At 41.6% G+C, this 26,947-nt stretch overlaps 1 protein-coding gene across 2 annotated transcripts in view; it reads left to right on the forward strand.

Moving 5' to 3' along the window:
* The first annotated feature begins 3,199 nt into the window (after positions 1-3,199).
* Positions 3,200-26,947, forward strand: part of LOC132200904 (collagen alpha-1(XI) chain) — a 38,262-nt gene continuing 14,514 nt past the window's right edge. Inside the window, exons 1-3 of one of the 2 annotated variants that reach the window (XM_059626680.1) lie at positions 3,200-3,398; positions 9,447-9,576; positions 11,115-11,407. In XM_059626680.1, the coding sequence (XP_059482663.1) occupies positions 3,224-3,398; positions 9,447-9,576; positions 11,115-11,407 (598 nt within the window). In that variant the 5' untranslated portion in view covers positions 3,200-3,223. The remainder of the gene's footprint in view (positions 3,399-9,446; positions 9,577-11,114; positions 11,408-26,947) is intronic. The other variant, XM_059626679.1, reaches the window with a different exon arrangement.

The following is a 26,947-nucleotide window of genomic DNA, read 5'->3' on the forward strand; positions in this document are numbered from 1 at the left end:
CATATATAGTCGTTGAATTTGCTAGAAAATATTTTTGACCTTGGAGCGCTATTTATTTAATTCTAAACATTCAGGACTGTTTGAATAGCGCTCTAAGGTCAATATAAATATCTTGCAAATTCAGGGACTATTAGAAGTACTAATTCAGCCTGTCATTTACTATTTAGAGTACTGTTTCATATATAGTCGTTTTCGTAATTTGCTGTAGCACGCACAAATGTTCTTCCTCAAATTGAGGACTAATTGTAAGAAGATTCATTGCTATTGAGTGGCCAATTTGATGCCTCCAGGGATATTTGAACTCTTTCCAACAATTTGAATCAATCGAATCGGGACCGTGTGATTATTGAAACAAGGGAACTCGGCATATAAAACGTAATTATTGTGGCAGTAAAAGAAGATCGCGATGTTGCGCGCAATTATAATTAGACATTAATTTGGTCTGCGCTCGCTGCTGCTTTGTTATTTACCTAACGGAGTCCGCGAATATAATAACAGAAGCATTGTGTGTGTCTCACTGTATTCCTTATTTCTTGGAGAGCCCAGATGTAATTATCAGATAGAGCGAGAATAATAAAATGCAGAGTAGAAGAAAGAAAGACGCGGATACACTTCTTCTTCTTCAGATTGCAAATTAGTACATTTTTATTAAATTTTATTTCCTCGTGTGTGTGTTTTGCGTGCGAGTGACCGAGACGGTCATCATTCACGGAGTAATTAGACTGAAATAAAATTGCGCTCGCCACCGTTTTTATTTTCTGCAGCGTTGCACTTGTAGCGGACTGAGCATTGTTTCTGTGCAATTATTATTCGCGAGTACTCGTCGTCGTGAGCGAATTCCCAGAAGAGCAGTGCGATTAATCTGCTGAATAATAAGGCCAAATTTGCGAATGAAACTTTTAAATGAGCAGCCAGGATGTGAAATTTTTTCGTATGTATCCATATTTATCGAAAAAAAAAAAACACGTGAAGTAGAAATCGCAGACAAAATAAGCAGGTGAAAATCACTTTTACTCTCATGAATGTGAATAGGGGCCCATACTGGCGACTGATTAAAATTATATATATTGAAGTCTCTCTCTTTTATCATTTGGAAAGTCGCAAAAAAAAAAACTAATGTGACATCTTGTTAATCATGCGATTTTACTTGATTTTTATAACGGAACAGCAATAAGAGTGACTGAAAATTAATTTCTCCACTTGGACAAACTACAAACACAATGTTTATTATTTATTTTATATGAAAAAAGTCAATATGTAAGGAAAAATGTGGAAGGATAAATTTTTATTTTTGAAAGAATAAGGGAAGTAAAAATAAAGGTCTTTTACTATAAATTTACTAAAATTTGTAAAAATTTCTTTATTTGTTTTATTGTTGTTAATTTTCCTAAATTGTTTCATTACATAGTTTATATTCAATTGTTGCATGAAAACAGTTTATTTTAATTTTGTTATAATTTCCTTTAGCATCGACTATAACAACCTCACTGGGGAAATTTTGAGTCTTTTTTAAATACCTGGAATATTTTTAGTTTCTAATAAACAATTTTTAAATAACTGACATAAAAGCAAACATAATTTGCGTATGGCGTATTATGCGTGCCACCAAGGACGGGCCAAACGCCTCATTTTTTAATCCAAAAATTAATTTTAAGAGCTTGACTGGTTGTTATTTATTGTTACTTGTAATATCGCCTTGCACTTCCCGCACCCAGTATTTTTATATCCAATCCTTTGGGAAGCACAATTAAAAAGCACGATTCTTTATCACGTTTTCTGCTACCACGTCCTTTTTTTCACCTCGCTAATTAATCATTTTATTTATTCAACCTCGGATCCCACATTTATTTATTCATTTTTGGTTTACTCCAGCATGATCAAGAATGCGGCACCACATCAATCATTATTTTTTTTGTTTTAATTTTCACAGTCATGCACATGATGAGAAAACACACCCAACAGTGCCAACGCCCGGTGACAGAAAAAGCCTCTCGCAAGTTGCGCAAACCGATAGAGCGAGAATATCAATTTTCCACGGCAGTTCGGCCCGTTAAGATAAGTGCAACTCACTCGGAATAGCCGGCAAACTTGAACTTGACCCAAGTCCAAACACCATAACTTTCCAGTTACATCCTGCATTTGATCTGTACTGTCAGGTGCTAAATTTGTACTTTCTGCAGTGCTTACAGACGTCATGCCAGAATTAGATGAAATTACGAAGATTGTTTATGTCTCGATTAGAGGCATCAAAACTGACGCAGGAAGTTTATTTCTGGCACAAACATTTGACAATGATATTTTAGGATTAAAAAAAAATTATTTAAATTTTGCATACATGACAATTTATTGATTTTACATCATTTTTGGCAAATGAACCTGCCCGTTGCAATGAGACATTACATCATTGCGACGCCTCATAAGTCAATAATTAATTACTATTAAAATTAAATGTAACTTGTAATACTATAGTTTTAAGCTTGTTATTATAATGCTGGTGATAAAATGAAGTTATAAATTAAAATAGCAATGTTAATCTTAAATTTTATTAACACATTTAAAAAAAATATTTAATCAGAGATTTACTTTTTATTTTATTTTTTTATTTGTTGACAAAAATTTTAACATGATTTTTTGTACTCTTACTTTTGTAATTTAATTTCTTATGCAGTTTAAAGTAACAATGTATTCTGGTTGTTAACATTACTTAATTATTTTAATTTTTTGTAATATATATTATTGTATGTGACTATTTGAGTGAAATATTCAGATTGGAATTTGAAATAATATTTAATCGCGGAATCTCCAGTGTCCTGTCATTGTCAAATATTTACTGTATTTTATTTTTTTATTAATTTAATTTAACGTGCTAAAAAAATGTGTAATATTTGCAATTTTCCAAGCCTAGTTTTTATGCGGTGGCCTCTCTATTATTGAAATCTTTCGTTCCGCGCGGCGAGAATCGCGCCATCATATCAGTCAGTAGTGCCGGGAAGGAAGTGAATATGGAGAAAAAGCGAATTAAATAATAAGGAGAATGAGAAAAAAAATCAGCAAGGAGAGTCGGCAGAGCAGCGAGCGAGACCGCGCGGCAAGTGGAGGTGGCGCGAGATCGACCGCCGGAGGCATTGACTTCTGCGGGCGGGCGGAGGAGGATTTTCTCGTCAGGTCGCTCTTGTTCTCAGTCTTCACTCGTCCTTCCTCGTGGTGCCCACGCGGTGCTCAGATGCTGCTGCCGTTGTTGCTCCTGCTGGCGGGGCCCGTCCTCGGGGCTGCCGCCGCCACCACCACCACCACCCCCGATCCTAAGACTGGCAAACAGATGAGGGACCAGCAAGTGCCACTCGTCTCGCCCAGCTACTCGCTCATCCACATGGACATGAGCACCGGCAAGGATATCGGTGAGTTCACTTCCTTCAAACAAAACAGCAGTCAACACTTAAACAGGTCGTTTCTGTCATCAAAATTAGGGTAAAAAGAAGAAAAATATCAAATGCAAGAATATAAAAGAAAAGAATGAAAACAAATTTAAAACTAAAAAAAGTCTCAAAATGATCTTTAATAGTAAAAGTCAACAAATTCGGAAGATTGATAAATTGTTACAAAATTCTCAAAGTCCTGAATTTTTTATATTTTAAATTCAAAATAGTTTCCTGTCTTATTTGAATATATATTTCAATCAGGGGATGTAAAATATTCAGCTTGTCATAATGAATTTTAAAGGAGATTGATTTACTATAACATTGCTGTTTATTATAATTTAAAATTAACAGGTACTTCAAACTAACTTTATTTATTTTCAATACAATTGCTTCCCTGTTATAAGTTATCTTATCTAGAATGGTTAAAAGAAGATGAAACCTCCTACAAAATGTTTTTCAAATCCTTCAATTTTAATGGGATCTAATAAAACAAACTCAATTTGTTTCAAATATGTAGAAAATAAACATCATTTTTTAATTTTTAACTCATCCGAACGGAAAATTTTCAGTCATTCAAACCCTATTTATATCTCAATAATAATTTCTAAACGACTTGTTTGAAAATTTTGAAAATTTGTATTCGGATGCAAAATGACGAGGCGCATCTAATGGCAATCTCCGATTTTTTTGTCAGGTTGCCTATTTTCAAGGGGCAGAAATATACCAATTCAATGGAATGCTTTTTGTGTGGTTGATTTATTTTATTAGCTAAATTTGTCATTCCCATTATAATAATTAAAACAATTGTTAATTAAAACGTTACAACTTCAATTTAAAAATATAAGCAATTATTAAAATATTAAATAATTTTCTATTTTTATTTATTATATTAATTTTTTTTATATAAACCAAAAATAAAAAGTATATCATTACATATATGATTTTATTTTTAAAAAAATGTAACAATATTTTCGCATTAAATATTTTGTGCAGAGGAGCCCACTTAATAAGTCATATTTTTAATCAAAAATTATTGAATGCGCATTTCAATTGTTTAGTAAATTTATTGTGCACTGATACTCGCAGCTCTCGTTCATTTTATTTTATTTAAATCAATTAAAGAATAATAATCATGTAATAAGTAATAACCAATAAAAAATCTACTTTAATATAAAATCTTGAGCTCCACAACTTATACTTATGTAATTCATAACTTTCATGAATGATCTTTAAAGCACTTTAAAGGCGGCAAAGCGTAAAAATTGAATTTTTCTCGCGATTCGCGCGGTCTCTGCTATTGCAGATAGAGCACAGATCCCGTTTCGCATCACAACTCGCTTCTTTCTCCTTTGTTTCGCGTTGCAACGGTTAATTAATTACAATCGTAGATCCTGCGCTGCTCTGGGTCGGTCTAAACACAGCCGCCCGCTGATTTCCGAGATTTTGTGCGAAAATCGGCACACACCGTTTTCGCATAAAAATAAATTCAAGTAAAAAGCACGAATTGCTCGGAGAATATAATTGCAGGCTTGGCGTTCCAATTTCATCAAAACTGGGCGTTTAACCGGCTGGCTGCGCTTTTGCGTTGCACAAAATCTGCGCGCCGCGGCTTCTCGTGTTGATAAAAAGAAAAAAAAATGAGGCGCACACGCATCTCATTACACGAAAGCGCAGGGAGCGTTCCTCTCTCGGTTTTGAAGGCCAACAGCACAAACAAAAACTACAATCGTCACATGACTTACGAAGAAATGCATTTTGTGTAGTATTTTAATTAAATAATTGCTCATAATGTTGCAATCATTTTTGCTAATAGTTTTATATTTAATTGTTAGTCAGTAAATTCTTTCTTACAAGAAATTACACAATAATAATTGGTTTTGTGATGGATTAAAAGAAATAGAAGATGACTTCATTATTGGTTTTTTTACATAATAAATATTTTTGGTAAATTATTACTCTAATTTATTATTTCCATTTCATAAGTAAGTCTGAATTTTTATGTTTTAACTTTACTCAGAAAGTAGTGTAAATTTAATGCAATTTTTTTATTCTTCTTTCTATACATTTTTCTATAATTTTTACGTAAACATTTAAATTTTTATTTTTTTATTTTTAAATTTAAATTACAAATATATCTACTGGACAGGACTTTTTAGTTTACGTTTAAATCAGTTTAAATTAGTACTGTTATGTTAATTTATTTGTTTTATTGATAACCTTTGACCTGCAGTACCAAGAGAATAAATAAATTGAATTGAATTAAGGAATAATTAGAATAATTCATTGAATATTTCAAAAAACTTTTTAATAAAATCTATTTTTTGTAGTTCATAGCCAAGTGCGGGTTAAAGACTGGTCGTTTTTTATATAAAATTTTTTAATTCACTTTTTTGTTCAATTATTTACATAATTATTCATCTGCATCTTCTTATCAAAAATTTTTGTATCAATGAAAATTTTAAAAGAAAAATTTTTTCCAATATTTTGTACTAACATAGCAGACAATTTTTTTAAAACAGTCAAAAACAAATAAATTAAATTCTGCCGCATTTTATCTCTGACGCGCATCCAGCAGTGTGTTGCGTTAGATTTTTTTAGATTTCAGGGCACATGTGCGTAAATCTGCGGCGGCGCGCGGAGATAAAGTCGAAGAATGGGAATAATTCTCGCGAGCTGAAGCCCAAGCCACTCATAGTACTGAGGGCAATTAAGTCGCGGCGCAATGGCCTTCCCACGCCGACAACAATAGTAGCAGCGAGATAATGAGTTTCCAGCACTTTGGAGCAATCCACGCGTGGCGCAAACTTTGATGTGCGTGAGCGCGCGCGCGCCGCCGATCAAAAGCAGGAAATTCGCGAATTTGCAAAGACACGAGCAAAAAATTAGGATGGGGCGTGAATTGATGAAAATTGATTTGCAAACGGTTCGATGAACTGAACGAAGGGGCTGTGAAGAGATCAAAGCAGGTTTATAAGTGATTTCAAACATTCAGAAATCTGGAAACAATTAATCTTTCTGTGCCTTAAGGATGTGGGAAAATGTTGAGATAATGTGAGGAAAATGTGATGAAATGATGAAACTTTCGTAATCGTATCGAAGCTTCTTGGAACGATGAGGGAAAAATGTCAATGTCAGAGTGAATATAAAACTAGTGTCACATTTCGCTATCTTTTTTTTCAATGCGACCTTTGGACGTTTTTTTATTGAGATGTGTGTACAGAAATGATTTACAAGAAAAAAAAACATAAAAAAAATGAAGATTTATTTGTTTTGCGTCTATTATTAAATTGACAATTTTCTCGTAGGAATGATTTCAACTATTTTTTTATTGCTTTTTTATAATTTTTTGCAGGTTAAAATAAATTTAATTTTAAAACGCAAATATTATATAGTTTTTTTAAAGTATATTTTGAGATTAAATAATTAACTTAATTTAATTTTTTTTTAATTTTTATTGATATTTAAAATGCAAGTGTTTTCTGTGTTTTTGGGGAAGTTCCTTTTATACATTAAAAAATTTTAAATTTTAATTTGAAATATGCAGTGGTGTCGGCGTAAAAGTAATTCATATCATTAAAACTGAAAAAATTTACATGGGAAGGCTGTAGCTGTGGCTGTACGGAGTTATTTCTTTTATAAATCATTAGACACACTTAAGATGAACAGAAAATTGACACTGACAGTGAATAATTTATTGAATAAAAGAATGTAATAATTTTAATTATTTAAGTTGCAAGGGAATTCATCATTCACTTATTGAATGTTTTTTTGTGTGTTAATTTCAACATTCCCTATTAAAAATTTATTTTAAACCAATTATGTATTTGTTGTAAAAATCGATAACACCCGCAAGTCCTGCAAATCGCCTTATTTTTTAATATTTTGTAAAATAAGGTACTTATATTTTTTTTTAAATGTGTACCAGAAAACTTTTGGCCCTAAAAAAAGGAGGGAACAATAGAACTGCCCAAGTATAAAATTACAAACGAGAAGTGAAATATTTACAAACAGGAAATACGACTGATAAGAAAACAAACAAAATTCCTGACGAAATGCCGCGACCATATTATTATCAAAATCGGCTCCACCAAACCCTGCAATTTACATCATCGCCAGCCTTCGAAATTTTGCAAAGTTCCTCGACCTTGACGCATATATTAATTGCATCTAAGAGTGGATAAAACTGCAGAGCACAGTCACAGAATTAAATTCACAAGCTACTTTTCTCAAAAAAATTATGTAGTTTATGGCCACGTGGGAGTTTTATTGCATCAGTAAGATAGAAGAAGTCTCACAAGACTGCGACAAATAATTGCTGCACGCGAAAGAAAAAATTAAAAAACTGCAGAGCCAGCCGGCCTTTTAGCTTTCAAACAAACTTTGTTTGAGAAGGAAAATTTACAAAATATCAGTCTGGGATTCCACGAAAGTCGGCTCATCAGAAGTCTACACTGCAAAAATAAGTGAGAAAAAAAACCTTCCAAAAGTTCAACACGCAAATTCTGATGTCACGTTTTTCTACAATTTAATAGATTTTTTACCAGAATGAGGTAAAATTAAGTTATTTTGATGAAATTTTTATTTATTTTAACCAGGCCGATTTAAGAAAATATTAAAAAAAATATATATTGTTAATTTTTGGAAATTTAGTATCTGAGAAGAAAATGATCTTTGGCAATCTTCACAAATTCACTTGGACTGATTTTAGCTGCATAAATAAACGGAAAAAAGGCGACGCTCGGTGTTCGGCTGCAGTGCAGGTTGCCTGGTTCACTGGGTGGCCATGCATAAAAGAGAGCTCTGACCTTCAGCGTTGGTTCTTTCCTTCCCCACAGCATGATGATGAGTACCGAGAACTTTTTGTGCTAGAGCACCGCAGCACAGATTGCTTCTGCAGATAATTATTTGAGCTTTCGGCTGGCTGCGCGGGGTGACGTTCCAGCCCAAGGTCGCACTTGCTTACAAGTTTTTACTTTTTTTTCGCGCCAAGGAAAGAAAACGATTAATTAATTACGTCAGGAAATAGGAAATGGGGAGAGAGAGAAAGAGCAGGAAGATTATATATTTTCTTTTGAATAATTAATTTCGCATTTGCAAAACACTCGTCGTGGCAATCAAGGTTCGGCATTGTTTGTAATTCTAAGGGGAATAATGCATCGCGTTCATTTGCATCAGCTTCGTTTTGCGTGCAGTGGCGGTGTAATTAAATTTCCTTCCCGTCGTTAAACTTGAACTTGGCCAAGAGGAGATGATTCAAATTTTGCATGTGTTTTTAAGAATATGTACATCATGAAGTACATGAAAGAATAGGAAATGCCGGAAATTACAATAATTGCTGGCAAGTCCAGGACGTGTTCAGGACGTACTTTCCACACTACATTATTTGAAATTCTGAATGACTCCGCAAGTTGTAATTTATATAAGCATTTTATTTTTATTCAGGAGAATATTTAAAGTCTAATTTAAAAGTTAAACAAGTAAATACGTATTTATTTTAATTTTCATCAAAATAAAAAAAAAATTATAAGTAATTTTTATATTATCTTTTTCATATATTTTATTTATTTTATTGTTGCTATTTTTATTAAAAGTCACAATTTTTTTTGTTAAGTATGTAAAATAAAAAAGTGCAGATTAGAATTAGTAGTATAATTTTTAATAATATTATCGAATATTTTATTTAATTTAGTCACAAAATAAATAGATTAATGCACTTAATTTTTTTATTTACTACTTATAAAAATTACTCTAAAATATTTTGTTTTAAAATGAATTATTTTTTATTAAAAAATATTACCGGTATTTAACTAGGAACAATTTTTTTTCCATTATTTAAATTTTACTTCCAAGAAGAAAATATAAACTGTTGATAAGAGAGCGGATTGTGAAGATAATGCATAATTTGCAATTATGTTGAACTTAAGTTTATTTGATCTGTGCCTTTAATAAATCTATGAATAGTGACTGTTGATGAAATTATCATATTATTGTAATTTTCTTCGCAATTAATTCGAATATACTTTTCAGGGGGATGTTTTGAACGAATCGCGATTGGCAGACGCCTGGCCGTGGTTTCCATCTCGGTGCCACTAACCATGTTGACTTCATGCGAGAAGAAGTGCTTCGAGAACTCCGACTGTCGAGCTTTCAGTTTCGGGTAAGATACGCATCTAAACAAGGATAAAACGACAATAATTTTGAGGCGAAGACCAATTAAGTTTCTTGTCCTTGCTCCCGAAGAGCGTTTTAATTGGACGAGGTTAACTCCAATTAGGCAATCTAGATTATGCATTAATATATATAATGTCCTTTTATTTTTATAAAAATAATGAAAAATTGGGCAGAAACATGCACGCAATCGGCCATGCTCAATTTTTGCAAAGTGTCACTTTCCTGCCGCCGCGGCAACAAAGCGTGAAAATGTTAATAAACCCTGGCGTGAGTGTTTGCGCTAAATTTGGCACGGCTTGGAGATAATTTGAACGCGAGATTCGTCGGCGAGTTATCTTGTGATTTATTAATTGGAGGAGCTGAGAGCGCGTGCCTCGCTCATTTCCGCGGTGAAACGAATACTTTGTTGCAACAAAACGGCAAACAGATTCCAACTGCTGAAAGATTCATACGGGAATGCTTGGCAGCGACTTCGTATCCGCGGTCAGATGTGTCCCAAGCAAAGTCGTTTCAGGCCATAAAATTTGTTAGCGGATGTGTACAAATTCGAAAATCTCTGGTTAAAATCCTCAAAATTGTTGAATTTTCTGTTCAGGTTTCATATTCTAGAGAGAGAGAAAAATGCATAAAACAAAACTTTGGAATATTATTTCATTGAAATGCTCTCAAAAGGATGCACTTATGGGATTTAATTCTAACAGTTACGTTCTTGAAATTTTTAAATCATAGGTTGCAATGTTAATTAAGTATAATAATTTAAATAATAAAAGTGCTATGTAGATGATTCAAATAAATTACAGTTTATTATTACTTGTTCTACGCTTTTTTTATTAGTTATAAAAAATATTTCATTATATCGCTATTTGGCATAGTTTATGGTGTAATATGTTTACATATCATATAACAATTAATTATGTTAAGTTAAATTAAAAAAAAAATTATTGCTAGTAAACTTCAATAATTATTCTATTTTAATTGATGTTTGTATTTGTTAATTAATTATGAATGATTATACAAATTATTAATACAATAAATATTTTTTTATTATTAAAAAAATCCGTATTATTAGATGTTAAGTAGATTTTTTTTTAATGTTTCTTTTTTTATATTTCTATTTATAAATAGCTGCTATTTGACAATCGTTCAAAAATACATTTAAAACTTCTAGAATTTGATAATTGATCGAGACTGATTTAAAAGGCCACAACAATATATTCTTGGTTCTGCTCTTTATTTATTTTTTTCCCTTAAAAAAGACTTACTTGCGACACTACCTGGGATTTATTTTAAATTTTAGGTCTAAAACAGCCTAAAATAAAAAGATATAACTGGAAACACGAAATAGAACATTGATACTAATTATATTGGTTTCAATTTTCAAAATGCAGAATTTTAATCTCAAATTTTTCTTTAAGTTTCTGTGCAGTTTCATTTTAACTTATATACTATTTTTTTTGCCAATCTTTATTGTAAAATTACTATTTTGTTTTAATAAAAATTATATAACGTAATAAAAAATTCCAGGATGGGTCGTCACGGCAACGGAACGTGCGAAATGCAAGTGGGTTCGGCGGCCGAACGGGCCCAGCGACGTCGTGGCCGTCGGCCGCGCAAGTTGGAGCCAACCCAGCAACCCGAAGACCCGGACTACGACCTCTTCGAACGTCGTCCCGAGTGCGAAATGCCGAACGGTTCGCAGCAACCGCCCGGCGAAGAGGACAAGCAGGACCTGCCTCCCTTCCTGGGCAACGTCGATAACCCGAGCCAAGGCCACGGCGACAACCACCAGCGACCTCCTCAGCAAGGATCCTCCTCGGGTGAGTCAAAAAAATAATTTTTTATCCAGAATTTGGAATTTTGTGCGTAGTTGAAGCGTTTAGAGCGAATTGCAGTTCGGAGGATGTGAGGATAATTGTCGAGTGCGCTGCCCGAAAATTATTATATTACAATGGGGCTTTTTTTATAACCCACCGAGACGCGCGATGATTCATAGGCTAATGATATACGCGTCTTTGCGGTTAAGGAACTTTGCTTCCGCAAAACAATTTCGGAAGTTTTTTCGCTGTAAGTGGATTTTAGGACGCATTTCGAATTCGATGAAATAAAAAATCGCAGCGATGATGAAACACACATTTTTATGACCGCAACATAATTGAAAATTTTTCTAATTTTATATCACTAAATATTGAAACAAGCGCTAAAGCGCTTGCGTTAAACGCAAGCATTTTCGGAATGTTGTTGTGGGACTCCATTTTTAATTTTACTTTTTAATTTTAAATTTTAATTAAATCGGAGAAAAAGAAAGAAAATAAGGTTTAAAACGAGAAAAACGAGAAAAAAAGGTAAAAATCAGCGTAAAGAATCAATTTGGAACACTCTATAGGCAATAAGTTGAAGGGTGGAAGGTCAGGGAACGCGCGGGAAACCCGCGCGAGTCGAATTGGCCAGAAAGTTGCGAAATCGGCCAGAGTTTACGCCAACGAACCCTCCGTAGGAGTTAACGAAGCGTCGGCTTGGTGCAAAAAGCGCGGGAAACTAGGGGGGGGGGGTAGTCGTCTCCAAAGTAATCAAAACCCCCTCAAAGTTGGCATTGGAACACCCTACACAGGCGCCACAACCCGCGGGAACCTGCAAACCGCGCGGGAAACCCTCGGGAGAAAGTTATCTTGAATGAAATAAAAAACCAACAGAGTCATCATTGGAACACCCTGTAGTGGGCATTCAACCCGGGGCCTTGGGGAACCCGCGTGGACCCCTTGGTTTGTAAAAGCCTTGAAAACTTTCAAAAGATTTCAAAGTTTGCTTTGGAACACCCTAGACCGGGGAATTACCCCTCCTTGACTTGGTTACCCATCGAAAGATCCTTGGTTTCAACGTACTCGCGTGCCCCTTAAAAAATTTCCAATGTTCATTTTGGAACACCCTGTACTGGATAATTACCCCTTATTTAATTGCACACCCTTGTGGAACCCTTAAAAGCATGTCTCCTTCAAAGGAATGAAAAGTCCTCAAAGTCAGCATTGGAACACCCTAGCGACGTCAGCCCTTCCGCGTGAACTTGCGAAACGCGCATGGAACCCTCGTGGTTGTATATCGCTTTTAAGCTTTTAAATTTTGTTAAAGTTCGCTTTGGAACACCCTATAGTGGATAACTAACCCTTATTTTCTTGCAGATGCCGCGTGAAACCGTAGGGCACAATTTATTTGAAACCTCTTAAAAAGATTTTGAGGCCCATTTTGGAACACCCTTTACCTAATAATTACCCGTGATTTACATGCGAACCCCTCGTGAAATCGTCGCTTGTAATTTACTGAAACGCCCCTGAGAAATTTTCATAGTTTGTTTTGGAACACCCTATACTGGGCAACCTTCCCTCATGAACCTTGAAACCCCTCGCAAGCCCCACGATGTTAATGTACTTGAAAGTCTTACAAAATTTTATTGGTTTTGTTTTGGAGCTCCCTATACTGGGCAATTGGCCCCTTAGCACTTGCAAAACCGATATGAAACCCTTGGTCATAAATATTTTTTTGCCCATAAAAAATTAGCATGTTAACTTTGGAACACCCTAGAATGGGCCATGATCCTTAATTTACGTAAGAAATGCCCATTAATTGTACAGCGTAATTAATTGGAAAGTTTGAAAAAAATTTAATAGTTAGCTTTGGAGCACCCTGTAGCAGCATCGTAGCGCGTGTGATTTTAACCCGCGGGAAACACATTGGAACGCGCGCGTCTTTGCCGCGACCACGGGAAAGACGGCCGTGCCATTTGAATTGAATTAGTAAAAAAAGTTTAAAATTAAATTTGGATCACCCCATGGTGGTCAGAGATGGCGCGTGCAATTGTATGACACGGGGGAATAAATTGTGCGCATATTTTTTTCAATGTAAATGCAAATCAGTAGAAATGTGCTTTGAAAAATCTGAAACAAAAAATTAACACGGGCGCGTTGGTGAAAGCAGCGGAAAGTTCCACCGTGTCAATTTATTTTAAAAATTCTGCTGACTCTAACTCTTTATGTATTTTCCAACCGCAATTGACCTTATTCGGCCGCGGGTTATGAATTTCGGCTCGGGGGCCACTGGGGGGCCGCCTTGGGCCAGCGGCGATCAGTGCGTCTCATCGCGAGCGAAAACGCGTGTTAAATCCCTTGAGCCGAATTTTTTGCTGAAAAATCGGCAACTCGGCCTCGGCGGGCCCGGGCGACCCCTTGAAAAATCCGCCCAAAAATTAGCTTCATTATGTTTTTTAAAAATCGAAAATCCGTCCAGTAGAACGCGCGCGGCGGCCTCGCGCGTTTGCTATTTTGCCCCATAAGAATAACACAGGCCGCGAGTTATCAAATCGTCGGACGAAACTCGGACGCGCCGCATTTTAATGTTAAACCTCGGAACCCCGCGATTCATGCATTTTGCATCCGCCGCGGGCGGAATTAGGCCGCCAGGGCCTAATTTCACCTCGTGGGGTCAGTGGGGGCCGTCGGGGGCCCGCGGCGGCCGTTCCGACCCTTGCCGAGCGCAAACACATGTAAAATCCCATAAGCCGAGAATTCGCATAAAAATTGTGAAGAAACACCCATTTATGCATTTCACCACCGCCGTGGGCCAAATTCGGCCGCGGGTGACGAATTTCGGCCCCGGGGACCGCGGGTGGGCCCGCCTCGAGCGACCCGATTCGAGCCGAGCGAAAACCCATGTTAAATTCCATAAGAAAAAATTTTAGCGGAAATTCGACCCCGTGAAAAATCTGCCCAAAAATTAGGTTCATTTTGCTTTTTAAAAAACGAAAATCCGTCCAGTAGAACGGCCGCGGCGGCATCGCGCGTTTGCTTTTTTCCCCCATAAGAATAACACAGGGCGCGAGTTGACGAAGCGACGGACGAAACTCGGAGGCGCCGCGTGTTAATAAAATCCCCCGGAACCCCGCGATCTATGCTTATTTCATCAGCGGCCGGCCGAATTCGGCCGCGGGTGACGAATTTCGGCCGTTGGACCGCAGGTGGGCCGCCGTGGGCCCGCCTGGAGCGACCCGATTCGCGTCGAGCGAAAACCCATGTTAAATCCCATAAGAAATGATTTTTGCCGAAAAATCGGCAATTCGGCCGCGGCGGGTGTGGGCGACCCCTGGAAAAATCGGCCCAAAAATTAGCTTAATTTTGGTGTGCGAAAAACGAAAATCCGACCACGGGAACGGCCGCGGCGGCCGCCGGCGTCTGCTCGCCCGTTCTCCCATAAGAAAAGCATTGGAAGGTCGTTTTGCATAAATCGCAAAAGCCTAAGGCTTTTTTGCTATGGGAATGCGACCCATGGTCCTATGGTGATTCGGACGCGTCTCGCAAAGGCGCACAACTCTCTGGATGTACTTTTTTCGATTTTTGACTTTTTGCAATGTAATTTCTAAAAAAAAACCGGTTTTTTCACCCTTTGGAGGGCCGCCATACCGCCAAAAAAAATCGGAAAAATCGAGTCTACCCGGGAAATTGTAGCGCACAGACGGGCTAAAACGCCCTGGGATCCGCTGTTTCTATGGATTTTTTTATGTCAGCCGTTTTCGCACTTGAATGCGAAAAAAATGCGTTTTTTTGCGAATTTTCAGAATTACCCTGAATTTGAGGTGGGAAGGAGTGCCGTGAGCGAAAAACGGACAATGACGTCTAATTAGCAAATTTAATCGCGCGTCGAACGGTGCCCACGCCAACCTTCTCGCTCGGGTAGGTACCGAGCAGTAAAGCGCGAAAGCCGAAAAGACGTATTTGGGCCGCGCGGGCCCGGCGGGGCCCAATCCGGAAATCGGGCCGATACGGGTCGTTGAAATGGGGTGCCCTACCGGGTGATACGGCGCTGCGCGGCAAAACAGTCGAGAAAGAAAAGTGCGACTTGGTATTATAGGGTTAGAACAAGCGCTTCGCACTTGCGTTAAACGCAAGCATTTTCGGACTGCTTTTGTGGGACTGTATAAAGTTAATTTCTTTTTAATCTAAATTTAATTGGAGAGAATGTGAAAAATAATGTTTAAAAAAGAGAAAAACGAGAAAAAAAGGTAAGAAGTAGCGTAAAGAATCAATTTGGAACACTCTGTAGGCTATAAGTTGAAGGGTGGAAGGTCAGGGAACGCGCGGGAAACCCACGCGAGTCGAATTGGCCAGAAAGTTGCGAAATCGGCCAGAGTTTACGCCAACGAACCCTCCGTAGGAGTTAACGAAGTGTCGGCTTGGTGTAAAAAGCGCGGGAAACTGTGGGGGTTAGTCGTCTCCAAAGTAATCAAAACCCCCTCAAAGTTGGCATTGGAACACCCTACACAGGCGCCACAACCCGCGGGAACCTGCAAACCGCGCGGGAAACCCTCGGGAGAAAGTTATCTTGAATGAAATAAAAAACCAACAGAGTCATCATTGGAACACCCTGTAGTGGGCATTCAACCCGGGGCCTTGGGGAACCCGCGTGGACCCCTTGGTTTGTAAAAGCCTTGAAAACTTTCAAAAGATTTCAAAGTTTGCTTTGGAACACCCTAGACCGGGGAATTACCCCTCCTTGACTTGGTTACCCATCGTAAGATCCATGGTTTCAACGTACACGCGAGCCCTGTATAAATTTTCCAAAGTTCATTTTGGAACACTCTGTACTGGATAATTACCCCTTATTTACTTGCACACCCTCGTGGAACCCTTAGGAAAATGTCTCCTTCAAAGTAATGAAATATCCTAAAAGTAAGCATTAGAACACCCTAGCGTGGTCAGTCCTTCCGCGTGAACTTGCGAAACGCGCGTGGAACCCTCGTGGTTGTATATCGCTTTTAAGCTTTTAAATTTTGTTAAAGTTTGCTTTGGAACACCCTATACTGGATAACTATCCCTTATTTTCTTGCAGATGCCGCGTGAAACCGTGGAGCACGATTTATTTGAAACCTCTTAAAACGATTTTGAGGCCCATTTTGGAACACCCTGTACCTTGTAATTACCCCTGATTTACATGCGAACCCCTCGTGAAATCGTCGGTTGTAATTTACTTGAAACGCCCCTGAGAAATTTTCATAGTTTGTTTTGGAACACCCTATACTGGGCAACCTGCCCTCATGAACCTTAAAACCCCTCGCAAGCCCCTCGATGTTAATGCACTTGAAAGTCTTACTAAATTTTAAAGGTTTTGTTTTGGAGCACCCTATACTGGGCAATTGACCCCTTAGCACTTGCAAAACCGGGGCATGAAACTCTTGGGCATCAATATTTTCTTGCCCATATAAAATTTCCCATTTGAATTTTGGAACACCCTACAATGGGCCATGACCCTTAATTTACATAAGAAATGCCCATTAATTGTACAGCGTAATTAATTGGAAAGTTTAAAAAAATTATTATTAGTTAACTTTGGAGCACCCTGTAGCAGCATCGTAGCGCGTGTGATTTTAACCCGCGGGAATCACATTGGAACGCGCGCGTTTTTGCCGCGACCGCGGGAAAGACGTCCGTGCCATATTGAATGAAAAGAGTAAAAAAATTCCAAATTTCATTTTGGATCACCATGGTGGTCAGAAAAGGCGCGTGCAATTGTGTTACACGCGGGAATAAATTTTTTGCATATATTTATCCAATGAAAATGCAAATCACTAGAAATGTGCATTGGAAATTCTATAACATAAAATTAACACGGGCGCATTGGTGAAAGCAGCGGAAAGTTCATCGTGGCAATTTTTTTCAAAATTCTTCTGATTTTCACTCTTTATGTATTTTCCAACCACAATTGACCTTAATCGGCCGCGGGTTATGAATTGCGAAAAGTCAGTAATTCGGCCCCGGCGGGCCGCGGAGCCCCCTAGAAAAATCGTCCCAAAAATTAGCTTCATTTTGCTTTTTAAAAATCGGAAATCCGTCCAGTAGAACGGCGGCGGCGGCCTCCGGCGTTTGCTTTTTCCTCCCATAAGAATAACACAGGCCGCGAGATAACGAAGCGACGGACGAAACTCGGAGGCGGCGCATTTTAATTTAAAACCTCTGAACCCCGCGACTCATGCATTTTGCAATCGCCGCTGGTGGAATTTTGGCCGCCAGGGCCAAATTTCACCTCGTGGGGTCAGTGGGGGCCGTCGGGGGCCCGCGGCGGCCGTTCCGACCCTTTCCGAGCGCAAACACATGTAAAATTGCATAAGCCGAGAATTGTCATAAAAACTCTCAAAAAACTCGCATTTATCCATTTTACCACCGCCGTCGGCCGAATTCGGCCGCGGGTGACGAATTTCAGCGTGGGGGCCTCTGGGGGGCCGCCTTGGGCCCGCGGCGATCATTACGTCTCGTCCGAAGCAGAAGCGCATGTTAAATTCCATAAGAAAAGATTTCTGCCGAAAAATCGGCAATTCGGCCCCGGCGGGGCCGGGCGACCCCTTGAAAAATCAACCCAAAAATTAGCTTCATTTTGCTTTTTAAAAATCGAAAATCCGTCCAGTAGAACGGCCGCGGCGGCCTCGCGCGTTTGCTTTTTTCCCCCATAAGAATAACACAGGCCGCGAGTTGACGAAGCGACGTACAAAACTCGGAGGCGCCGCGTGTTAATAAAATCCCCCGGAACCCCGCGATCTATGCTTATTTCATCAGCGGCCGGCCGAATTCGGCCGCGGGTGACGAATTTCGGCCGTGGGACCGTCGGTGGGCCGCCGTGGGCCCGCCTCGAGCGACCTTATTCGTGCCGAGAGAAATCGCGTGTTAAATACCATAAGAAAAAAATTTTGCCGAAAAATCGGCAATTCGGCCGCGGCGGTCATGGGCGACCCCTTGAAAAATTGGCCCAAAAATTAGCTTCATTTTTCTTTTTAAAAATCGAAAATCCGTCCAGTAGAACGGCCGCGGCGGCCGCCGGCGTTTGCTCTTTTCTCCCATAAGAATAACACAGGCCGCGAGTAAGCGAAGCGACGGACGAAACTCGGAGGCGCCGCGTGTTAATAAAATTCGCCGGAACCGCGCGATTCAAGCTTATTTCATCGGCGGCCGGCCGATTTCGGCCGCGGGTGACGAAATTCGGCCGTGGGACCGCCGGGGGGCCGCCGTGGGGCCGCGGCGATCATTACGTCTCGTCCGAAGCGAAAACCCATGCTAAATCCCATAAGAAAAAAATTTTGCCGAAATATCGGCAATTCGGCCGCGGCGGGTGTGGGCGACCCCTTGAAAAATCGGCCCAAAAATTAGCTTCAATTTGATGTGCGAAAAACGAAAATCCGACCACGGGAACGGCCGCGGCGGCCGCCGGCGTCTGCTCGCCCGTGCTCCCATAAGATTAACATTGGAAGGTGGATTTTCAGAAATTTCAAAAGCCTAAGGCTTTTTTTCTATGGGAATGCGACCCAGGGTCCTATGGTGATTCGGACGCGTCTCGCGAAGGCGCACAACGCTGAATCGAGTTTCGTTTCGATTTTTGACTTTCCGCAATGTATTTCGTCGAAAAAACCGGTTTTTTCACCCTTCGGGGTGCCGGCAAACCTGGGGAAAAAATCGCAAGGGTCGGTTCGACCCGGGAAAACGTAGGGCACGTCAGGGTGCACCTGGGATTTGATCGGCTGTTTATGTCGATTTTTTTATGTCAGCCGTTTTCGCGTTTGAATGGGGGAAAAATGCGATTTTTCGCGATTTTTCAGATTCACCCTGAATTTAAGGTGGGAAGGAGGGCCCCGAGCGGGAAACGGACAACGACGTCAAATTAGCAAATTTAACGGAGAATCCAACGGTGCACACGCCAACCTTCTCGCTCGGGTAGGTACCGAGCAGTAAAGCGCGAAAGCCGAAAAGACGTATTTGGGCCGCGCGGGCCCGGCGGGGCCCAATCCGCGAATCGGGCTGATACGGGTCGTTGAAATGTAAGCCCCTACCGGGTGCAATTGCGCTGCGCGGCAAAACAGTCGGAAAAATTATCGGACAGCTAGTATTATATTGTTATAACAAGCGCTAAAGCGCTTGCGTTAAACGCAAGCATTTTCGGAATGTTGTTGTGGGACTCCATTTTTAATTTTACTTTTTAATTTTAAATTTCAATTAAATCGGAGAAAAAGAAAAAAAATAAGGTTTAAAACGAGAAAAACGAGAAAAAAGGTAAAATCAGCGTAAAGAATCAATTTGGAACACTCTATAGGCAATAAGTTGAATGGTGGAAGGTCAGGGAACGCGCGGGAAACCCGCGCGAGTCGAATCGGCCCGAAAGTTTCGAAATCGGCCAGAGTTTAGGCCGCCGAACCCTCTGTAGTAGTTAACGAAGCGTCGGCTTGGTGCAAAAAGGGCGGGAAACTACGGGGGGTAGTCGTCTCCAACGTAATCAAAACCCCCTCAAAGTTGGCATTGGAACACCCTACACAGGCGCCACAACCCGCGGGAACCTTCAAACCGCGCGGGAAACCCTCGGGAGAAAGTTATCTAGAATGTAATCAAAAAACTCAGAGTCAGCATTGGAACACCCTGTAGTGGGCAGTCAACCCGGGGGCCTTGGGGAACCCGCGTGGACCCCTTGGTATGTAAACGCCTTGAAAACTTTCAAAAGATCTCAAAGTTTACTTTGGAACACTTTAGACCGGGCAATTACCCCTTATTGACTTTGTTACCCATCGTAAGATCCATGGTTTCAACGTACACGCGAGCCCTGTATAAATTTTCCAAAGTTCATTTTGGAACACCCTGTGCTGGATAATTACCCCTTATTTACTTGCACACCCTCGTGGAACCCTTAGGAAAATGTCTCCTTCAAAGTAATGAAATATCCTCAAAGTAAGCATTAGAACACCCTAGCGTGGTCAGTCCTTCCGCGTGAACTTGCGAAACGCGCGTGGAACCCTCGTGGTTGTATATCGCTTTTAAGCTTTTAAATTTTGTTAAAGTTTGCTTTGGAACACCCTATACTGGATAACTATCCCTTATTTTCTTGCAGATGCCGCGTGAAACCGTGGAGCACAATTTATTTGAAACCTCTTAAAACGATTTTGAGGCCCATTTTGGAACACCCTGTACCTTTTAATTACCCCTGATTTACATGCGAACCCATCGTGAAATCGTCTGTTGTAATTTACTTGAAACGCCCCTGAGAAATTTTCTTAGTTTGTTTTGGAACACCCTATACTGGGCAACCTACCCTCATGAACCTTGAAACCCCTCGGAAGCCCCACGATGTTAATGTGCTTGAAAGTCTTACTACAAATTTTAAAGGTTTTGTTTTGGAACCTATACTGAGCAATTGACCCCTTAGCACTTGCAAAACCGGCATGAAACTCTTGGGCATATTTTCTTGCCCGTAAAAAAATTTCCCATTTGAACTTTGGAACACCCTACAATGGGCCATAATCCTTAATTTGCATATGTAATTCCCACGAATTGTACAGCGTAATTTATTGGGAAATAAAAATTTAAAAAATCTTGATAGTTAGCTTTGGAGCACCCTGTAGCAGCATCGTAGCGCGTGTGATTTTAAGCCGCGGGAAACACATTGGAACGCGCGCGTCTTTGCCGCGACCTCGGGAAAGACGCCCGTGACATTTGAATTGAATTAGTAAAAGAATTGTAAAATTAAATTTGGTTCACCCCATGGTGGTCAGAGATGGCGCGTGCAATTGTATGACACGCGGGAATAAATTGTATGCATATTTTTTTCAATGTAAATACAAATCAGTAGGAATGTGTTTTGAAAAATCTGAAACATAAAATTAACACGGGCGCATTGGTGAAAGCAGCGGAAAGTTCACCGTGTCAATTTTATTTTAAAAATTCTGCTGAATCTAACTCTTTATGTTTTTTTGCAACCGCAATCGACCTTAATCGACCGCGGGTTATGAATTTCGGCTCGGGGGCCACTGGGGGGCCGCCTTGGGCCCGCGGTGATCATTACGTCTAATCGCGAGCGAAAACGCGTGTTAAATCCCATAAGCCGAATTCTTTGCCGAAAAATCGGCAATTCGACCACGGCGGGCTTGTGAGAACCCTCGAAAAATCAGCCTTAAAATTAGCTTCATTTTATTTTGTAAAAATCGAAAATCCGTCCACTAGAACGGCCGCGGCGGCCTCCGGCGTTTGCTTTTTTCCCCCATAAGAATAACACAGGCCGCGAGTTAGCGAAGCGACGGACGAAAGTCGGAGGCGCCGCGTGTTAATAAAATTCCTCGGAAAACAGCGATTTATGCATTTTGCATCCGCCGCGGGCGGAATTAGGCCGCCGGGGCCGAATATCACCTCGTGGGGTCAGCGGGGGTCGTAGGGGGCCTGTGGCGGCCGTTCCGACCCTCTCCGAGCGAAAACACATGTAAAATCCCATAAGCCGAGAATTCGCACAAAAATTCTCAAAAAACTCGAATTTATCCATTTTACTACCGCCGTCGGCTGATTTCGGCCGCGGGTGACGATTTTTTGCCTGGGGGCCCCCGGGGGGCCACCTGGAGCCCGCGGCGATCATTACGTCTCGTCCGAAGCAAAAGCGCATGTTAAATCCCATAAGAAAAAATTTTAGCCGAAAAATCGGCAATTCGGCCGCGGCGGGCGCGGGCGACCCCTCTAAAAATCGGCCCAAAAATTAGCTTCATTTTGGTTTTTAAAAAACGAATATCCGTCCATAAGAACGGCCGCGGCGGCCTCGCGCGTTTGCTTTTTTCCCCCATAAGAATAACACAGGCCGCGAGTTAGCGAAGCGACGGACGAAACTCGGAGGCGCCGCGTGTTAATAAAATTCCCCGGAGCCCCGCGATCTATGTTTATTTCATCAGCGGCCGGCCGAATTCGGCCGCGGGTGACGAATTTCAGCGTGGGGGCCACTGGGGGGCCGCCTTGGGCCCGCGGCGATCATTACGTCTCGTCCGAAGCAAAAGCGCGTGATAAATTCCATAAGAAAATTTTTTGCCGAAAAATCGGCAAGTCGACCCCGGCGGGGCCGGGCGACCCCTTGAAAAATCAACCAAAAAATTAGCTTCATTTTGTTTTTTAAAAATCGAAAATCCGTTCACTAGAACGGCCGCGGCGGCCTCCGGCGTTTGCTTATTTCCCCCATAAGAATAACACAGGCCGGGAGTTAGCGAAGCGACGGACGAAACTCGGAGGCGCCGCGTGTTAATAAAAATCCCCGGAACCCCGCGATTCGTGCTCATTTCATCGGCGGCCGGCCGAACTCGGCCGCGGGTGACGAAATTCGGCCCTGGGACCGCCGGGGGGGCCGCCGTGGGGCCGCGGCGAACATTACGTCTCGTCCGAAGCAAAAACCCATGCTAAATCCCATAAGAAAAGATTTTGGCCGAAAAATCGGCAATTCGGCCGCGGCGGGGCCGGGCGACCCCTGGAAAAATCGGCCCAAAAATTAGCTCCAATTTGGTGTGCGAAAAACGAAAATCGGACCACGGGAACGGCCGCGGCGGCCGCCGGCGTCTGCTCGCCCGTTCTCCCATAAGAAAAGCATTGCAAGGTCGTTTTGCATAAATCGCAAAAGCCTAAGGCTTTTTCGCTATGGGAATGCGACCCATGGTCCTATGGTGATTCGGACGCGTCTCGCGAAGGCGCACAACGCTGAATCGAGTTTGGTTTCGATTTTTGACTTTCACCCATGTGTTTTCTCGAAAAAACCGGTTTTTGCACCCTTCGGAGGGCTGGCAAACCGTCGAAAAAAAATCGCAAGGGTCGAGCGTACCCGGGGCGATTTGGGGCACGAGTGGGGGCAACTCGCCCCGGTTCGTCCCAATAGTTTCCTATTTTTTGTGTCAGCCGTTTTCGCACTTGAACGCGGGAAAAATGCGATTTTTTGCGATTTTTCAGAATTACCCTGAATTTAAGGTGGGAAGGAGGGCCCCGAGCGGGAAACGGACAACGACGTCAAATTAGCAAATTTAACGGAGAATCCAACGGTGCTAGCGGCAAATTTCTCGCTCGGATAGGTACCGAGCAATGAAGCGCGAAAGCGAAAAAAACGTATTTGGGCCGCGCGGGCCCGGCGGGGCCCAATCGGGAAATCGGGCGAATACGGGTCGTTGAAATGTAAGCCCCTACCGGGTGCAATTGCGCTGCGCGGCAAAATCGTGGGAAAAATTATTTGCGAGCTAGTATTATATTGTTATAACAAGCGCTAAAGCGCTTGCGTTAAACGCAAGCATTTTCGGAATGTTGTTGTGGGACTCCATTTTTAATTTTACTTTTTAATTTTAAATTTCAATTAAATCGGAGAAAAAGAAAAAAATAAGGTTTAAAACGAGAAAAAGGAGAAAAAAGATAAAAATCAGCGTAAAGAATCAATTTGGAACACCCTGTAGGCTATAAGTTGAAGGGTGGAAGGTCAGGGGACGCGCGGGAAACCCGCGCGAGTCGAATCGGCCCGAAAGTTTCGAAATCGGCCAGAGTTTAGGCCGCCGAACCCTCTGTAGTAGTTAACGAAGCCTCGGCTTGGTGCAAAAAGGGCGGGAAACTACGGGGGGTAGTCGTCTCCAACGTAATCAAAACCCCCTCAAAGTTGGCATTGGAACACCCTACACAGGCGCCACAACCCGCGGGAACCTTCAAACCGCGCGGGAAACCCTCGGGAGAAAGTTATCTTGAATGAAATCAAAAACCCTCAGAGTCAGCATTGGAACACCCTGTAGTGGGCAGTCAACCCGGGGGCCTTGGGGAACCCGCGTGGACCCCTTGGTATGTAAACGCCTTGAAAACTTTCAAAAGATTTCAAAGTTTGCTTTGGAACACCCTTGACCGGGCAATTTATCCCTCCTTGACTTGGTTACCCATCGTAAGATCCTTGGTTTCAACGTACTCGCGAGTCCCTTATAAAATCTCCAAAGTTCATTTTGGAACACCCTGTACTGGATAATTACCCCTTATTTACTTGCACACCCTCGTGGGACCCTTAGGAAAATGTCGTCTTCAAAGTAATGAAAAATCCACTAAGTCAGCATTGGAACACCCTAGCGTGGTCAGCCCTTCCGCGTGAACTTGCGAATCGCGCGTGGAAGTCTCGTGGTTGTATATCGTTTTTTAACTTCTAAATTATGTTAAAGTTTGCTTTGGAACACCCTATACTGGATAACTATCTCTTATTTTCTTGCAGAAGCCGCGTGAAACCGTGGGGCGCAATTTATTTGAAACCTCTTAAAAAGATTTTGAGGCCCATTTTGGAACACCCTTTACCTTGTAATTACCCCTGATTTACATGCGAACACCTAGTGAAATCGTCGTTTCGTAATTTACTTGAATCACCCCCAAGAAATTTTAAAAGTTGGATTTGGAAAACCCTATACTGGGCAACCTACCCTCATGAACCTTGAAACCCCTTGCAAGCTCCTCGATTTTAATGTACTTGAATGCCTTTATAAATTTAGGGGGAATGTTTTGGAGCACCCTACACTGGGCAATTGACCCCTTAGCACTTGCAAAACCGGCATGAAACTCTTGGGTATAATCATTTTTTGCCCCTTACAAAATTTCCAAGTTAACTTTGGAGCACCCTATAATGGGCCACGAACCTAAATTGACATAAATAATGCCCATGACTTGTACATAACATAATTAAAAAGTTTTTTCTGAAATTTTCATAGTTAGCTTTGGCGCACCCTGTAGCAGCATCGTAGCGCGTGTGATTTTAACCCGCGGGAATCACATTGGAACGCGCGCGTCTTTGCCGCGACCGCGGGAAAGACGTCCGTGCCATATTGAATGAAAATAGTAAAAAATTCCCAAATTTAATTTTGAATCACCCCATGGTGGTCAGAAAAGGCGCGTGCAATTGTGTTACATGCGGGAATAAATTTTTTGCATATTTTTTTTAATGTAAATGCAAATCAGTAGAAATGTGCTTTGAAAATTTAGTAACATAAAATTAACACGGGCGCATTGGTGAAAGCAGCGGAAAGTTCACCGTGTCAATTTTTTTTAAAAATTATGCGGACTCTAACTCTTTATGTATTTTCCAACCGCAATTGACCTTAATCGGCCGCGGGTTATGAATTTCGGCTCGGGGGCCACTGGGAGGCCGCCTTGGGCCCGCGGCGATCATTACGTCTCATCGCGAGCGAAAACGCGTGTTAAATCCCATAAGCCGAATTCTTTGCCGAAAAATCGGCAATTCGACCACGGCGGGCTTGTGAGAACCCTCGAAAAATCAGCCTTAAAATTAGCTTCATTTTATTTTTTAAAAATCGAAAATCCGTCCACTAGAACGGCCGCGGCGGCCTCGCGCGTTTGCTTTTTTCCCCCATAAGAATAACACAGGCCGCGAGTTAGCGAAGCGACGGACGAAACTCGGAGGCGCCGCGTGTTAATAAAATTCCTCGGAAAACAGCGATTTATGCATTTTGCATCCGCCGCGGGCGGAATTAGGCCGCCGGGGCCGAATTTCACCTCGTGGGGTCAGCGGGGGTCGTAGGGGGCCTGTGGCGGCCGTTCCGACCCTGTCCGTGCGCAAACCCAGCATGCAAAATCCCTTAAGCCGAGAATTGGCATAAAAATTCTCAAAAAACACCCATTTATGCATTTTACCTCCACCGCCGGCCGATTTCGGCCGCGGGTGACGAATTTCTGCCTGGGGGGCCCCCGGGGGGCCACCTTGGGCCCGCGGCGATCATTACGTCTCGTCCGAAGCAAAAGCGCATGTTAAATCCCATAAGAAAATTTTATTGCCGAAAAATCAGCAATTCGGCCACGGCGGGCGCGGGCGACGACTTGAAAAATCGTCCCAAAAATTAGCTTCATTTTGTTTTTTAAAAATCGAAAATCCGTTCACTAGAACGGCCGCGGCGGCCTCCGGCGTTTGCTTATTTCCCCCATAAGAATAACACAGGCCGCGAGTTAGCGAAGCGACGGACGAAACTCGGAGGCGCCGCGTGTTAATAAAATTCCCCGGAACCCCGCGATTCGTGCTTATTTCATCAGCGGCCGGCCGAATTCGGCCGCGGGTGACGAATTTCGGCCCTGGGACCGCAGGTGGGCCACGGTGGGCCCGCCTCGAGCGACCCAATTCGCGTCGAGCGAAAACCCATGCTAAATCCCATAAGAAAAAAATTTTGCCGAAAAATCGGCAATTCGGCCGCGGCGGGGCCGGGCGACCCCTGGGAAAATCGGCCCAAAAATTAGCTTCATTATGGTGTGCGAAAAACGAAAATCCGACCACCGGAACGGCCGCGGCGGCCGCCGGCGTCTGCTCGCCCGTTCTCCCATAAGAAAAGCATTGCAAGGTCGTTTTGCATAAATTTCAAAAGCCTAAGGCTTATTCGCTATGGGAATGCGACCCATGGTCCTATGGTGATTCGGACGCGTCTCGCGAAGGCGCACAACGCTGAATCGAGTTTGGTTTCGAATTTTGACTTACCGCAATGTATTTTCTCGAAAAAACCGGATTTTGCACCCTTCGGAGGGCTGGCAAACCGCCAAAAAAAA

Source organism: Neocloeon triangulifer, unplaced genomic scaffold (genome assembly GCF_031216515.1).
Source record: "Neocloeon triangulifer isolate White Clay Creek 2 clone unplaced genomic scaffold, ASM3121651v1 ptg000014l, whole genome shotgun sequence".
In the NCBI taxonomy this organism is placed as follows: Eukaryota; Metazoa; Arthropoda; class Insecta; order Ephemeroptera; family Baetidae; genus Neocloeon; species Neocloeon triangulifer.